This window comes from Trichechus manatus, unplaced genomic scaffold, assembly GCF_000243295.1.
Source record: "Trichechus manatus latirostris isolate Lorelei unplaced genomic scaffold, TriManLat1.0 scaffold00143, whole genome shotgun sequence".
NCBI classification, from domain to species: domain Eukaryota; kingdom Metazoa; phylum Chordata; class Mammalia; order Sirenia; family Trichechidae; genus Trichechus; species Trichechus manatus.
This window is the reverse complement of record NW_004444079.1, coordinates 165,614-183,341: the sequence shown is the minus strand read 5'-3', so window position 1 is coordinate 183,341 and position 17,728 is coordinate 165,614. Positions and strand designations below refer to the sequence as shown.

General features: G+C 36.5%; 1 protein-coding gene across 5 annotated transcripts in view; it reads left to right on the top strand.

Moving 5' to 3' along the window:
- Positions 1 to 17,728, top strand: part of TBCEL (tubulin folding cofactor E like) — an 81,697-nt gene that overhangs the window by 40,912 nt on the left and 23,057 nt on the right. For all 5 annotated transcript variants that reach the window (XM_004385612.2, XM_023739905.1, XM_023739904.1 and 2 more), the window contains 4 exons: positions 6,166 to 6,347; positions 7,639 to 7,895; positions 9,385 to 9,511; positions 11,655 to 11,771. In XM_004385612.2, coding sequence (XP_004385669.1) covers positions 6,166 to 6,347; positions 7,639 to 7,895; positions 9,385 to 9,511; positions 11,655 to 11,771 — 683 coding nt within the window. The remainder of the gene's footprint in view (positions 1 to 6,165; positions 6,348 to 7,638; positions 7,896 to 9,384; positions 9,512 to 11,654; positions 11,772 to 17,728) is intronic.

The window sequence follows — 17,728 nt, the reverse complement described above, 5'->3', positions numbered from 1 at the left end:
ATTGACATGCATGCTCTGTCCACAAATGCAGAAAAGAACTAACTCATTAATTTTCTTCCTCCATGGTACTCATGATAGTCCTGCTCCTGAAACCTCTGGTGAGATTTGTGACCTGCTTGGGTGACAAGTCCAACCAAATCTTCCTCTGAATCATTTCAGCTCTTATGTTTACATGCTCACTCCCCTAAATGTGTTTCTTTGGGAGTATAAGATTTTGCATAGGTTTTGCACCCATGCTTTGAAAATGAACATAAACTTTTGCTAATTGGTGGGAACAGTTTAACAGTGATGTAGTTGCTACCTTAGAAGGAAGATTTATGTAAATATGGATCAGTACACAGAGTTTACATTAGATTATTCAGCTGTCCCTTTGTATAGAAGGTCTGCAGTAAATATTTCTGAAGCCTAATTGATGTATATAGCCATTTATCTGGACTCTTTTTACACCCACTTTCCATGTTCCTATATATGCTTTATAGTCTGTTTTCAGGTAAACATTTATTGCTGCTATTCTTCAGGTTTCCATTTTCCAATTATTTTTGTTTGTATCGTTCCTTTATATTCCCTCCTTATTCTTAATGGTAGTTGATTCAATCTTCTAGAGTATGTATTAGAGCACAAAGAGATGGGGGAAATACTGACAGCAATGAATATTGCTTTTTTTAGGATTGATTGAACTCTTTGCCAGGCTACAAACGCCTCATAGATCACAGTTTTAAAACATGACATTTCAACCAGGGCTTTGAACTGGTTCATTCTGGTTCGAACCCTGCTGAGAAGTTGCATTTCCACCCCAGATATATTGAATCAGAATCTACATTTTAACAAGAGCCTCAGGTGATTCTTATGTATAATAAATTTTGAGAACAACTGCTCTGGTAGTGGTTCTCAGAATTGGTCCCTAACTAGCAGCGTTAGCATTGCCCAGGACACCCTGCTAACTCAGAACTGAAGCTACTCCTGAAGTCCACCTTTTATATAAAAATTAGACAGGCATATAAAACAAACAATAGGACGTGAGAGGAATGTGCTTCTTATTTCAATCAAGTGTACGAGACCAACTGGGCAACAGTACCCAAAAGCAAAGACAAGAAGGCGGGAAGGGATAGGAAAACTGGATGAATGGACACTGAGAACCCAGAATGGAAAGGTGGAATATGTGGGGATTGCAACCAGTGTCACACAACAATTTGTGTATACATTTTTGAATGGAAAAACTAATGTGCTCTGTAAACTTTCACCTAAAAAAACAATAACATTAAAGAAAAAAAAGAAATGCAAATTTTCAGCAGAGGTTTGAACCGGAACAAACCGGTTTGAAGCCCTAATTTCAATCTTATTACAACCCATATCTCTGATTACCAAAAAGATCATTAATTCCTGGCTATCAACTAAGTTTATTTCAGCCAGTATTTGACATAGCAATGTGCAGCAAAATAAAAGTTTGTTCTTTATAGTTTTTTAATGGTCACTAATGTTATGAGTTGTGAGTAACTTCTTTTGCAGTTTAAACTACTGGCTACCACATATCCAGAAACGAAGATAATATGGATGAGAAGTGTTATAATAATTTAGGGAGAGGCAAAGATTTATCTTTATCCTTCTAAAACTGGGCACCTATGCATAAAATGAGTTCTAAGGTGCACCTGACCCAAGCCATGGTGTTTTCAGTCACCTCATATGCATGTGAAAGCTGGACAATGAATAAGGAAGATCGAAGAAGAATTGATCCCTTTGAATTATGGTGTTGGTGAAGAATATTGAATATACCATGAACTTCCAGAAGAACGAACAAATCCGTGTTGGAAAAAGTACAGCCAGAGTGCTCCTTGGAAGCGAGGATGGCAAGACTTTGTCTCGTGTATTTGGGACATGTTATCAGTAGGGACCAGTCCTTGGAGAAGGACATCAGGCTTGGTAAGGTAGAGGGTCAGTGAAAAAGAGGAAAACCCACAATGAGATGGACTGACACAGTGGCTGCAACAATGGGTTCAAACGTAGATTGTGAGGATGGTGCAGTACCGGCCAATGTTTCGTTCTGTTGTACCTAGGGTCTCTGTGAGTCTGAACTGACTTGACGGCACCTTATAACAACAGCATGCATAAGAAAAATGCATTTCTTTAGCTTTTGACTTGAATTTTCAACTAGGTAGATTTTTGTCTGACCTTTCCTAAGGTATCTCCTTTTTTCCTCTCTTCCTTATCAAAACTATTTTATAAAGGGAGTTAAACCAAGTAGTTGAAAGGAGAGAGGAATTAGCCACTCAGGTGAGCTACCAAATAGCTTGGGTATAAATTACAGATTGTTATCTTAAAACCCTTTCCCTATTTTTGTTAAAACTTTAGTTTCTTCCTTTTTTAAAAGCTAGAGTAGAGGGTCGCCTATTAAATCATAGAGTTGTGGAGACCTAAAAAGTGATCTAAGTTCACTTCCATGTTTCTGCATATGTGCATACGCAAATCATTCCAGCTAGAGAAGCCATTTTTATTTTTCGAATTTAAAACAAAAGGGGGAAGTCAATATACTGCCCTACTGAGTGTTGGGGACTATGGTCTCAGGGGACATCTAGGTCAATTGGCATAACATAGTTCATAAATTGTTCTACATCCTACTTTGGTGAGTAGTATCTGGGGTCTTAAAACCTTGCGAATGGCCATCTAAGATACGTCTATTGGTCCCATCATGTTCTTAGCAAAGGAGAATGAAGATAAACAAAGACATGAGGAAAATATTAGTCCAGAGGACTAATGGACTACATGAACCACAGCTTCCACCAGCCCAAGCCCAGAAGAACTAGATAGTGTAGGGCTACCACCACTGACCCCTCTGACAGGGATCCAATAGAGGGTCCTGGACAGAGTGGGAGAAAAATGTAGAACAAAATTCAAATTCACAAAAAAAGACCAGACTTACTAGTCTGACAGAGGCTGGAGGAATCCTGAGACTCTGGCCCCCAGACACCCTGATAACTCAGAACTGAAGCCACTCCCAATGTCCACCTTTTAGCCAAAGATTAGATAGGCCTGTAAAACAAATAATAACGCACATGAGGAATGTGCTACTTCATTCAATCAAGTATATGTGACTAAATGGGCAACACCTGCCCAAAAGCAAAGACCAGAAGGCAAGAAGGGACAGGAAAACTGGACAAATGGACAAGGGGAACCTGGGGTAGAAAGGGAAAGAGGGAGAGTGCTGACCCATTGCAGGAGATTTCAACCAGTGTCACAAAACAATTTGTGTATAAATTTTTGAATGAAAAACTAATTTGCACTGTAAACTTTCACCTAAAACACATATAAACACACAAAATGCGTATTTAAGTACGTATATATACTGCCCTAGAAACTCATGGAATGTTTGTCAGCCTTACAGATCTTTCCACTGTAAGTAAATTTACTATAATATTGTGTAATGAGTATTATATTTTCCTGAATTTTATCATAAATTCAGTTACCCAAAAAATCTCTTCCATTTCAGGCCTTTAAAGAAAATGTTTATTTGTTTATAACGTATGTTATTTTTTCCTGCTTGACTTACTAGACTGTAGTCCAAGTTTATCTTTTTAGGGTATTCAGGACTAATAAGTCATTATTCTAAATCTTTATTCTCATTATACAGTAGTGGAGATTATATTAAGTATCTGCTAACCTTAAGAAATCACCCAGAAATTGCTTTAAAAACCCTTAAATTATCACTTTTTAAAATTATTTTCTTCTTTATTATAAAAATAAAATATGGAGAGTTGTGGTTAGCCATAGGTTTATAGTTTGTTTTTATTTGACTGAGGTTGTATAATTAGTTATTCTTTATGCTTTATTTAGAGCTCAGTTCCTCTTCATCTTTTTTTGTCCTTCAAAGAGGTGAGGTATAGCTGGCCATCATCTTCTGTATGAATGTCCTTCATATCATTAGTATTCAAATAGCAGAATGCAGTGTGGGATTGGTCCTTGTGTGGGGAATTTCATTGTTTTGTGGCCACAGACGAACTCCCAGTCCTAGCCGTCTGTCTCACAGTGTGTGTTACCATTTGATCACAAAAGAGATCACACAAGAGAATATGAGTGTGTGTTACCATTTGATCACAAAAGAGATCACACAAGAGAATATGTGCAGACTGGTATAAATTCCTTACTGGTACTAGAAGAACATTTTAAGCTGAAGCCTAGTGCTTTTTCTCTAAAAGATAGTTCACTTCTTCATTTGTACGATGAGGATGAAAATGACACCCACTTCAAAGGGCAAGTCTGTGGAATCGATGAAATAGCGTAAGGACCATTCCTTCTGACCTACTTCTCTGAGCCTTCTTGGAATTAATTGACTTCTCACTGATTTTAAAGCTCCTGAACTGGACATTACACAGTAGATCTGATTGCAAGTACTGATTGCTTTTTCTTTCTACCTGTTATTTCTCAACTCTGGTAGTCCTTTGGCACTACCTATGGAGTTCTGAAAAGAAACATATACCTGGGTTCCAACCCTGAAGGTTGTCCCACCTGTGAAGCTTCTCATTCAATCCTGTATGGTGGAGCCTGGCAGTCAGTTTATTTTTAAAGTTCTACCAGTGATTCTGGTGTATAGTCAGGGTTGAGATATTAGTTCCTTACTATAACCAGAAAACCAAACCCATTGCCGTCAAGTCGATTCCAACTGATAGTGACCCTGTAGGACAAAGTCGAACTGCTCGGTCGGGTTTCTAAGGCTGTAAATCTTTATGGAAGCAGACTGCCACATCTTTCTCCTGCAGAGTGTCTGGTGAGTTCTAACAACTGACCTTTCAGTTAGCAGCCAGGTGTTTTAACCACTGTGCCACCAGGGCTCCTGACTAATCATATTAATAATAATTAGCACGTACTGAATGATTTTGTGCCATTAACTGATTCAATAAATATTAAGTGCCCGCTATGCAGTAGTGAACTAGGTAAGTACTGTCCCTGCTTTCATAAGAGTTTCCTATCTTTTGGGGTGAAGTAAGGAAACAGATTTCTAAAAGATGTACCGATTACTGTACTAAGTGCTTTACATGTATATCTCATTTATTCCTACCAGCAATCCTATAAAATAAATGGGTCCTATTTTATTTTTCATGTTTTGCAAATGAGGAAACTGGGATTTGGATGATTTACTGAAAACCCAAACCCGTTGCCATTGAGTCGATTCCAACTCATAGCGACCTTATAGCAACCCTATATGACAGAGTAGAACTGCCCCATAGGGTTTCCAAGGAGTGGCTGGTGGATTTGAACTGCTGACCTTTTGGTTAGCAGCCGAGCTCTTAACCACTGCGCCATCAGGGCTCCAGAATGATTTACTAGTTGTGGTATACTGGAAAAAACAGTAGCTCTGATTTTTAAATTCCAGATTTGGCTTTTTTGACTGTGAATAATTTAGTCAAATTACTTAACACCTCTGAGCTTCAGGTTTCCTCATTTATTAAAATGAAAGTAGTGTTATCTTGCAAGTTATTTTGAGAACTTAATGGAATAAGCTATATCAAAAAGACTAGTACTATGCAGAGCAAATAGTAAAGGTCTATAATGCTCATTTCCTTTCTTTTTCCTTCCTGATAAGTTGCTAGCTAAATTATTAAATTGATGATCATGTTTTCTCCTTCATTATGCAGTTATGGATTCTCTTTGCTTTTAAGTAAAAATATTTTAAAGTTAATACATCTTTGAAACAAGCTGAAACTGTTTTTGAAGTGATTATGACTATACAGTGAGGTTTGAGCACATGAATTGTTATCCTGTGGTCTTCAATAAACCTTAACATTGTGCTGGGAATGGGGGAAGGAGGATATTCAAAGAGAATTACAGGGCCCAATCTCAGCTCCTTAGGATGTTGTAGCCTAATATGTCATCTAAAATATCTTTTCGTCATTTATCAAAGAGAACATCATCGTGTAGAGCAGAATCAGAAAATTTGCTAAAGGCAACATAGGGAATCTTTCTTTTGTACAATTAACTATCAGTTATGCCATTATTTTATAGAAGAGATTAAATAATTTTCCAAGATTTGTGGAAATTACTTATGCCGCATCACTGTATAGGACTCTCTAATGTAAATATTTCTCTGCCTGGAGACCCACTCACCTAGGCTTTCATGAGTGTGATTGCTGTTTAAAAGCTGATTATGCCTGATGTCTTTTCTTTTTTTCTCCTTAGGTCAGTAAAATTGTGTCAAATGTTCCCCAGTTGGAGTTTCTAAACCTGAGTTCCAACCCTCTGAATTTGTCGGTTTTAGAAAGAACATGTGCTGGGTCCTTCTCTGGGGTTCGCAAACTTGTCCTCAACAACAGCAAAGCTTCTTGGGAGACAGTCCACACGATACTTCAGGAGTTACCAGAGTAAGCCCAGATACCGTGATGGAGAGGGAGCTGTATTGCCATCTGTGTTATTAAATAGCATTACTGCTGATCTCTCATCTCAGAAATACTAGAACTGCAGACTGATTGGAGAATGAGGTTAGAAAAATGAAGTAATTAGAATGATGATGTTAGGGTAATCTAATAGCATTTCCATTGGAATACTGTTCAGGGTGTTGAGTAGCACCAAGATATAGGATATGTCATCCTTTGGCTAGAAGATATCCCTGAGAAGTATTTATCACTTTGGATCAACCCAGCCTTTCTCCATTTTAATCTTCTGATTACCTGATTTAAGAATTTTGCCCCATTAGCCCTTTTCTTTGAGAGGAAAAAAAGCATATTTATCTCTAAAAAATGTTAACACTTAGATGATTAAGTGTCTAGTTGGCCTGATAGGAAAATGGATATTTTTAGATTCTTTTCAATAATTTAAGCAAGAAATTTTATTTTCATTTGTCAGTTTAGAAATGCTTTCTATATGTTGTTTGTATCTATCATTATATATGCACGTAAGTGTTCAAAGGGAGTAATTTAAAGAAATAAATGAAGTTGTAGGTTTTTTCTACTATCTAAAAATGGAAATTATCGAAGCCCTTCAGAATCTGGTCTCACCTTACTTATTCCAACTTAGTTTCTCACTTTCACTCTAAGACGACTGGTTTCCTCACTGCATGCATCATGCAGCATGGCATAGAATGAACTTTTAAATCCCAGTTCCATTTACTAACTATATGACCTTTGGCAAGCTACTTAACCTCTTTGAGCTCAGTTGCCTTGTCTGCAAAATGGGAATAATTGTATCTATCTTGCAGAAATAGAAGTGAAATATACAAAGCACCTGGCACAGGGTAGGAATTTAATAAATAGTAGTTATTATTTCCGTTTCTAAACATTTGTTCATGTTGTTTCTGGAATTTTCTTCCATCTCCTCTCCACTTGTGCAAGTTCACCCCTCCTTCAAGGCCACACATCCTTTCCTGATTATTCTGCCTTCAATTTCAATTTTATCTGATATGAATTACTACTGTACTTACATTTAGTACTGCTTAATTTATCACTTAATTATTTAAGCACAAAATTAATTTGATATTGGCCTGTTTTGTCTTCCCAGCTGTATTTTAAGCTCCAGGGAGAAATCTTTGTTTCCTCTGCAACACTAGCAGAGACTCACACATAGTAGGCAGTTACTTATTTGTTAAATGAATGAAAATAAGTGCAAAATAGAAACTTTCTGCTTTCAACAATGAAATATTTCCTTTTTTCTCTGCAGTTTGGAGGAGCTTTTCCTGTGCCTTAATGACTATGAAACAGTGTCTTGTCCTTCTATTTGCTGTCATTCTCTTAAACTACTACATATAACAGACAATAACCTCCAAGACTGGACTGAAATACGGAAGTTAGGAGTTATGTTTCCTTCCCTGGATACCCTTGTCCTGGCCAACAATCATTTAAATGCTATTGAGGAGCCTGGTGATTCACTGGCAAGGTTATTTCCTAATCTACGGTCCATCAGCCTTCATAAGTCAGGTTAGTACAGGCTTGTTCTCATTCTGCATGCAAATTAATCTAAGTTTATGCATGAAATAAAATGAAAGTGTATTTCTTTCAGTCATATCTCTACCTTCTTATAGGATGAATTTTCACTGGTGATATGCAGATGCCTATTGATTGGCTAAATTTAAGGCATTTTCATAAATGCTCTGATAAATATTAAATGACATAGCATTATATTCACATATATAGTTCATGTACTAAAGGGGTTATGCTGTGAAAGGAGTGAAATGAAACTGATGAATTAGATAGTAAAAGGCAGAATACAAAGAACTACAAACTTTGTAAAATGAACAGACATTTTATCTGGATTTAGGTTGTGGAATTCCAACCTACTGTGCTTTTTCAGATGCTTACTCTACTTTTCTGTGATTTCATAGGAATGAATATTTTTTGCACATTTCTTAAAACAGCTACATAACTAATAATAACTCTAACCTACAGCTGAAAAAAATAACCTTTAGCTTTATTCACCATAGGGTTTATAAGCATGGGAAATAAGTTTTAAAAACCAGCATTTTTCATAAGGAAGCTATTCGTTTCATAATTCCATACCTCTTGAGCTAACTCTCTTCTTCCTCCTAGACGGAAATACCATTCTGAAGGGAAGAGGATGGTTGTGACTTGGGATAGTTATACACCAGAGTCCTCAGAAATTGCTCCTCTGCCTTTTCCCTTGTTGAAGGTTGATAGAAATAGGAAGGGACTCCATTGTACTCTGAAATGGATTTAATGTGTTGTAAAATTGACCAGCTTCATTATTACAGAAATATTTTTCCTACCAGTGCCGGGTATTGACTTGGATTATACATTTCCTCAAAATCATAGGGAGAGTTTCATTTTAGGACTAAAAAATCTTCATGTGCTACATGTTCTCCTTACTCAAAGGTCCAGGTTTTCTGTGTTTGTTTTTAATATAATTTTGAATTGGTTTCTCCTGTCCCCAAAATGAGAACAAGTTGAAAAAGAGATGATATTTAGTTTCTGTTTTTATTGACTCTGCCCCATTTTAGAATTTGTCAGGTAAAAATCTGAGTATGGCAGTATCAACTCTGATCAATAATTATTATTATTATTATTGTGATTGGGTAGTTGAATAAAATGAGTTGGTCATCACTTTTTTTTATTATGTGGTCATGGAATACATCCTGCATATTGAAACCACCAATGACCCTTTTTGCAAGCAGTTTGGTAGAGAATAAGTAAATGAGTGGATGTTGAGAAACAAGACTGTCTCTCCTTTACCACTGGGATTACAGGGATAGGAGAGACTATAGGGAAGTTTTTATGATATTCTACTGTATTCCACTCTTTCCTTGGATAAAGAAAATTTTCAGGCTCTATAGCTTTAGTATAAGATCATTTTAACATTTTAGAAATTATTAATTGAAATAATTTTTTGGTATGTTTATCTTCTTATTTGTGTGCTTTTCTGGATTTACTTAAACACTATTTCCCAAATTAGGTTTGCATTCTTGGGAAGACATTGACAAACTAAATTCATTCCCCAAACTTGAAGAAGTGAGGTTATTAGGAATTCCTCTTCTGGAGCCATATACCACTGAGGAGCGAAGGAAGTTGGTGATAGCCAGGTCAGTAGTTCTTCGGCTTTCGTTTTGAGGTGAATTGTTTCCTTAAGGAGCCCTGGTGCCGCAGTGGTTAAGTGCTCTGCTGCTAACCGAAAGGTCGGCTATTTGAACCCACCAGCCTCTCCTTGGGAGAAAGATGTGGCAATCTGCTTCTGTAAAGACTACAGCTTTGGAAACCCTATGGGACATTTCCACTCTGTCCTATAGGGTTGCTGTGAGTGGAAATCAACTCCACGGCAATGGTTTATTGTTTCCTTAAAGGGATAATGCACTATCTGAGAGGAGGGCATCGTGAGCTTATCCATCTCTTGAGTAGATGGTGCTTAAAGAAGCTGCTGTGTAGCTCCAAACCTGGATGAAACGGAATGTAATGTGATGAGAAAATGTGAAATTGAATTAGCTTTTCAGGACCACTGAAAAATTTCTTCACACATCTGTTTTTATACTTTTTGATACTTAGAATATTTGAAGTCCTATTTTGAGTCATGAGGAAAAGTACGCATAATAGGGAATTGGTTCTATTTTAATTTTCCTTATTTTCTCTGTTAACATAAACCAAAAAAAAAAGAAACCAGTTGCCATTGGGTTGATTCTGATTCATAGTGACTTCGTGTGTGTCAGAGTAGAACTGTGCTCCATGGGGTTTTCAGTGGCTGATTTTTCGGAAGTAGATCAACAGCCCTTTCTTTTGAGGAACCACTGGGTGTACTCGAACCTCCAACCTTTTGGCTATAGCTGAGTGCGTTAACCATTTGCAGCACCCAGGTACTCCATTTAAAGTGTAGATACTTATAAATTGGGCAATTTCATTAGTGTAAAACTTAAGAGAACAACATCTGTGTTTTCTTCTTGAATGTAGATTAACTTAAATATGGCTACCATTACTGTTACCTTCTTCCTGTGACTCCCCCTGCCTTTCTGTCTCAGACTCTACTTCCCGCAGACTACTCATATGTTCATCTACTGTTTATTTTTGTATGAGCCTTTAGCAGCAATACGATGTTGGCTAAGGTGGAAAGGGTCATGGGACTATAATTTGTTCTCTCTGTATCCTACACATAGTAGTTTTGGAAGGAGAACAGTCAGTTTTAAGGTTCTCTAAAGGAAGAGTGAGTGGTTCTTTAAACAGGGTATTGACATTCTGACCAACTAATGCCTAGCCTATCCTTAATGCTTTGCAGTTGTTAACATGCACATTAATATCTCACTGAAGCAGTAAATTTCAAGGTACTTATCTTCCAAGAAGAATAAGTCTTGCACTAGGCCTTATACTTTGGTTTCAGTATATAATTGTTTTGTAAATATAATATATTAATTCCTGAACTATATTACCAAATTGTACAGGCTTCTTTCTAGACCTGTGCTGTCCAATATGGTAGCCACTAGCCATGTGTGGCTATGGGGCGCTTGAAATATGTTTTGTCTGAATTGAAATGTGCTGTAAGTGCAAAGGGTACACCAGATTTCAAACACTTTATATGAAAAAAGAATGTAAAATATCTCATTAATTATTTTTAATATTGATTACCTGTTGAAATGACTATATGCTGTATATATTGGGTTAACTAAAATATATATATGTATACACACACATTTTATTCTGTTTTTGGTGAAGGTTTACACAGCATGTTAGGTTCCCATTTAACAACTTCCGTACAAGTTGTTCAGTGCTGTTGGTTACCTTCTTAACAATGCATGAACATTCTCATGAACATTTCCATTCTGGTTGTTCCATTTCCATTAATCTAGTTTCCCTGCCCCCTTTAAAATAAATTATTAAAATTAATTTCACCTGTTTCATTTTTACTTTTTAAAATGGGCTATTAGAAATTTTAAAATTAAAATATTTATAGCTTGCATAATATTTAAGTTGGACATTGCTGGTCTAGAATCTTAGTTTAAATGGTAAGGTATGATTATAAAAGGTCTGCATCATATCCAAAAACAAAACTTTAATTTTATTGATTCTTTTATTTTATACCACTTTAGTTCATACCAGTAATTGTACATAAGCATAGCTACTATATCAAATATATCTTTTTAAGAGAACAACACTAGGCCTCAAACCACTGATTTTTTTTTTTAATTTAGAAATCTAAATATTTTTAGTATTTTATAATGTCTTTATTCCGGTTTTGACTTGTAGATTGCCGTCAGTTTCCAAACTTAATGGCAGCGTTGTTACTGATGGTGAGCGAGAAGATTCTGAGAGATTTTTTATTCGTTACTATGTTGATGTTCCACAGGAAGAAGTGCCATTCAGGTAAAAATCCCTCATCAGACTGAGAGAACACTTTGGAGAGTGTTGAGGCAGCTTGAGAACTGTTGTTGTAGAGCAAAATCTAATAATTTGTTACTGGGTTCTTCTGAGAGGACTTTGATAATAGGTTATAAAGAAGGGGGGAAGCAACACAAAAGCAAGCCTATTTTATCTCATTTTACACAGTGTATTTCTTCTAGCCTTGCACTTATATTAAGAATGATTGAATAAGTACTTGACTGCTTTCAATAGTTCCCACTCCATACAGCGTATCATTGATTCCTTTTTGACCTGCTTCTCCAGGGGCATGTTTTCACCCCAAAACTGGCCTGTTTTCTCACATTGCATCTATTTGTAGGATATACTAAGTTTTGCAGTTTGGAAGATCTGGCAAATGTGCAGTTTAGAGAATATGAGAAAAGGTCTAGAAAAAAGGCCCTTGAGAAAATATTAAAGGAATTCGGATAATTGAATATGAAAAGAAATGCTGAGGCTAAATTCATAATTTTTAATTTAGTAGTTTTACATATATGAAGAGTTAATATATTGTCTGGTAAAGAACTACCTTTAATGTTCTGAAAATGTATGTAAGAGGAAATGTAGGAAGTATGATACAGGTAAATATATAAGAAAAAAATTCCTCCAAAAATAGGTTTCCAGGTTTTGGTGAACTGGGATAAGTTACCAAAAAATTTACATGCTTCTTTCTTTAATGACTTTAAGAATAATATAAATACCCATTTGACAGGAGGCATTTCAGACAAATAGGATAGAAATTAGGGCTGAATGTGAATCAAATCATTTGGTCCTGCTGGTTACAAATTTTTGTGATTCTTATTAATTCCTATTGGACACATCTATGTTTTTCTCCAGAGTTCTCCATTATTGACACACTTAGAGGAGGTTGACATTCTGTTAAGTCGCAGCCAGTTCTGTATAAAAACATTTTGTGTTGTTATTAGTAGTATTTCAAAACCTAAGCATTTAAAAATATTAGACCAGTTAAGTAAGGAATTTGAAGAAAATCTTTAAAAATTAGCTAAGAGTAGCCAGGCAGGGAGAAACAGATATTGAAGTGCCTTTTAACACAACCCAAAAATATTAGATTAAACCATATCAAATTGTTTTTTGTTTTTTTGGTTTTTTTTTTTTAAGGAAAAACATGGTTTAATACCTATAATTTCATTTGGTTCAATCTAACATATTAATTGAAGAAGCTAACATATAAATATTCTGACTTGGAGCATAAGTCTGTCATTTCAGTTTACTTAACTTCCAGTGAGCTACAAGAAGCAATATCGATATAGGCAGTAAATTGTTTTCTGTCCCTGATGGTATAATTATCCTAAAGTGTATTTGTGCATCTATACTTGCATCTTAAGTGAAAGTCCTGTAAATCAGCCTTGATTAATCAGGAGAGGAACTTGTTGGAAGGAGAGTGGGAAAATAAAAGAATTGTTAGGCAGGCTGGAGAACCAACCTTAAGCAGGAACCAAGGGAGGCAAGGATAGCCAAGTTTTCAGCTTATATTGCTGCTGCACCATCATCTCTAGACACTTACTACAGTGCTGGACTTTACTTGCAGGCATGTCATTGGACATGTTTCCCCCATAAGTGTTGAAAATAATTTCTCAGTGATCTTTGCTTCATTCCCCAGGAGTCAGAAATCTGTGTGGAACCAATTGATTGGCTGTGTTTAGGGCATGTACCCACACGCTGTCTCACAAAGGATAGGGAGAGGTATTATCTGCTCTACATCGGCTTCTGTAGTGGGAGGTATATCTTGCTTCCCCTGATCTTGGGGTTTCACCCCGAATAGAAAGCAGTTCAGCAAAAATAATATCTACTATAGTCTGCCACTTGGACTATCCAACATCTATGCATACCTTTTCCTCACAGTTATATTTTTAAAAAATTTATTCCGTGTACAAATGAAAATACATTTACTTTCTTCCTGAAATGAGATAACCTAGAGTCTTATCAGTTGCTGAATCTAGTTCCAAGTGTTGGAGCTTTTAATGGTATTTGTTTCTCCTTTATTTCTATATCCTGCAACCTATTAATTCAATTGCAAAATTAACTACCCCAATATACCCTTTATAAAATAGTGACAAAAATGGATAAGGAAGGAAAATTAGTTAAAATTTATACATATTTATATACCACAGCAATGAATGCACTATAAATATGAATTGATGCTCTCATTTTTTTATATTGGTCCTGAGGCTGTAGGTAGTATTTACGACTTCTGTTTTCCATTACCTGCCCTTTTTGTCTGCCTTCAGCTAATTTTGCCAACTTAGTAGATCAGGGTTCTTTACCTGCTGGGGGAGATCTAAACCTTTTTTTCTGTGGCATTTGCACCTGTGGTGGTATTACCTATATGTGGTTTCAGTAGTCTTGCATTGTTTTTTTTACCACTAGGCCTGGTAGTACCAGGAGACACTACCAGGGATACCGTGGGTTCCATCCATACTCTGGTATTACCTCTGCTGTATTTCCCCTGACGGTCAGCATCAGTTTTCTCAGATGAAAATAAAATTTGTTTTCTTTTCTTTGGCGGCAGGGGGTTTTTGCTTAGTGATTTCTAGAACCTAAAATCGGTAGTTGAAAGTCTCATCTTCCAGTTCATTGCAATAATTGTTGTAGTATTGGTGGAGACTTTTCTCTCTTGGATTCTAAAACCTCTAAACGTAGCCCTCCTAGGGTTTATATATGGAGAATGAGTGGAGAGGTAACATGTGTGACAATAATTTTCATTATTCCTGTATCCCCAAATCTTTGAGTTCCTTCTTTCACATTATCCCCCAAAATCTGTGGCATCTCAGCCTCCTTTAGCGTAGACCACCGTTGTGTCCAGGTTCCAATAAGCCAGCTAGATAAACATTTAGAGCTACCCCTACTCAATGAAGCTAGCCTTTTGAATTCAGAATCTCTAGTTAGTGTACCTATATCAACAAATTCAGCTAGGTCTAAAACTGGTTTTCCTTCTTTGGTCTAAACCACTCAGAATCTGTTTCTGTACTTATTTCCCATAGTTTGGTCCTATAAATGACCAGAGTCCTTTAATTCTTATGCTATTTTTGTTCTTTAACCCCATAGAGCATGTTATGATGTCATGCTCGTGGAGCAGGGTATATGTGTGGAAGGGGAGGCAAATAGGGAATTAGTGTACTCTTACAAGGTAATTCCCTTGGGCATGGTGGTTAATGCCTCTTCCAGCGAGATAAAACCAGTCTCATTGGATAAGGAAGGAGGGGCTATTTCAGCTAGCAAGGGAGGAGAGGGTTAAGTGAGGGTTAGGGACTCAGAGTACTCCCAAGCCCTCAGAATCCTCTCATATACCCCTATTCCAATTATCTTTTATTTTTTTTCCAATCAGTGCCCCAACTTTAATATAATAGTCCCAGTAAGGATGCAAATTTAACTGACTTGTAATTCTCTAAACTTAGATCATCAAACCTTGTATATTTGGTTTGTTCGTTTGTGTTTTGGCTACCCTCAGTTCTGTTGTAAGAGAGTGAAAGCCCTTTTCTCAAAAGTACCTAGGTTTCAGTCTGTGTCTCATATTCTCTTTCTTTAAACTATCTTGTGCCCTTAGAATAAGCACTTGCTCTACTCCGTGGTCTTGAATCTTCATGTCCTACATATTTTTCTTTTCTTGGCAGCATTCTCTCGATCACCCAGAGCATCTTCTTTAATGAATACTTCATTCCCAGTGACCACAGGTTATTAGTTATTTCACTATTCCATGTCATAGACTTACAAAATCCCTTCCATGAACACTAACATGATACTCACTGACCCCAACTAGGCCAGAAGCCAATCCCAGATTGTCCTTAATTATCTGAGAAGCTGTTGTCTACAACTACTCTCTGGTACCAATTTTTTAGTGCAAACTACAGAAATCAGCTCTGGCCAACTTCAGAAGGAAAGGACTTTAGTAAAAGAATAGTGAATGCTGTGGAGCTCACAGAATTGACAAGAAGATTAGAGAATTAGGCTTGGGGAAGGATTGATGGGAAGCAAGACATAGCCAAGATTTCTGTATCTCCCTATACAAACAGTGTGCTTCTGACACTGGTCATTGGACAGTCATCCTCAAGCTGCTGGACTTCATTGCTCTCAGACATTTACAGCCATGCCTTTGCATTCTTGAGTCTTCTACATCTGCTGTGAAATATCTCTGTTAGACCTTATGCCTTTACATTACTCCTCAAGATTTAAAGTACCAGTTACGGTTAGACATGCTCTAGCTCATGTTCTAGCTTCTAGGAAGGGGAAAAGAGAATATCTGCTCCTCTTCAGCTTTTGTAGTAGGAAGTGGTTCTTGCCTCCCGTATATCTGGAGTTTCCCCCAAATCAGAAGGGTATTTAGATGCTGGACAACCAAAGTTTTCCTATATCCACTATAGTATCTGTTTCTAAGAGTTTTTCTTAAAAGCTCTCTGGTAGAATTATCCATTTATTCAGCAAATATTTTTTGAGCCCTCGTGATGTACCAGGAACTGTGTTACGTACTTAAAAGGAACTATAATAGCAAGAGGGAGTGGTGAATAAAAGCAGAGGAATTTGTATTAAAATGTATTCATTGTGAATTAAGAATAGTGATATGTAAACAGATTAGTAATATACTTATCCTCTCTTTAATTGTCTTTCAAATTATATGCGTAATCTCTCCCTAAAATACCAGTGAATAGAGAAGAGCACAATGCATAGTTAGTAAAGGGTAAAAATTTAACTCCCTGTATAGTTCAGTGTTTCATGTAGAATCACATTTGAACTTTAATCTCTAGGGAGGATGAAGTGTTTATTTATTTGGGGGAAAACATTTCATTTGACCATGGAATTTTTATCAATGATTTACTTGATTTTCCTGTAAATTCCATCTTGTGCAACAACCTTCACTTAGTTTGTTTGGTTCCCTGAACTTTTCCTCTTCCTTTCGTTTTTCTGTCTTGTGTCAGTTAAACATGAAATAGCTCTACTCAACTTAGATATGGGTAAGGAAAGTTAGTCAACATGTCTTTGCGGGCATGAATACAGAAATATAACGATCAGCTGAATGCCCTTAATGGTAGCAGAGTTACTTTGTGAGTCAGTTGGATTATTCATGCACATCTGGCTCCATGTGATTAGTCATTTTGGGAGCATAAGACTTTAAAGATGAGCCTGAGATTCACTTACTCTGTTTTCTTATTCCAGAATAAAATGCAAGCTCCAGTTACCTGAATCATTTGAATTTTTTTATGATGAACAAAATAAAATGTTTAGGAGACTGAAGGGAGACATACTTATTATGATTTTTTACAGGTGCTCAATTATCCTTTTTATTATCTTCAACTGATGGGTAGAGTCAGAAGCTTAGCTATTCTACTATCACCACTTACGGTAGTAATGGACTAACACAAAAAACTGAGTGATCGGCCATATAGTTCATGTTTTTTTACTTTCTGAAACAACAGAAGATGAAAAATTGCTGTTTTCTGATTCTTGTACTTTAAACATCATAGTATTTGCTTTTTTTATTTTATTTATTTTTAATTTTTTTATTGTACTTCAGGTGAAGGCTTACGGAACAAATAGTTTCTTATGAAACAGTAGCACACATATTGTTTTATGACATTGGTTAACAACCCCACAACATGTCAACCCTCTCCCTTCTCGACCTTTTTTTTTTTTTGGTGAAAACATACATAGCCAAAGATACACCATTTCAAAAATTTCTGCATGCACAGTTCATTGACATCGACTATGCTCTTCCGATTGTGCTGCTATTCTCACTTTAGATGACGGCTTACAGAACAAAATAGTTTCTCATTTAACAGTACACATGCTGCCCTATGACAATGGTTAACAACCTCACAACACATCAACACTATCCTTACTTAACCTTGGGTTCCCTATCACCAGCTTCCCTGTCCCCTTCTGCCTTCTGGCCCTTGTCCCTGGACTGCTGT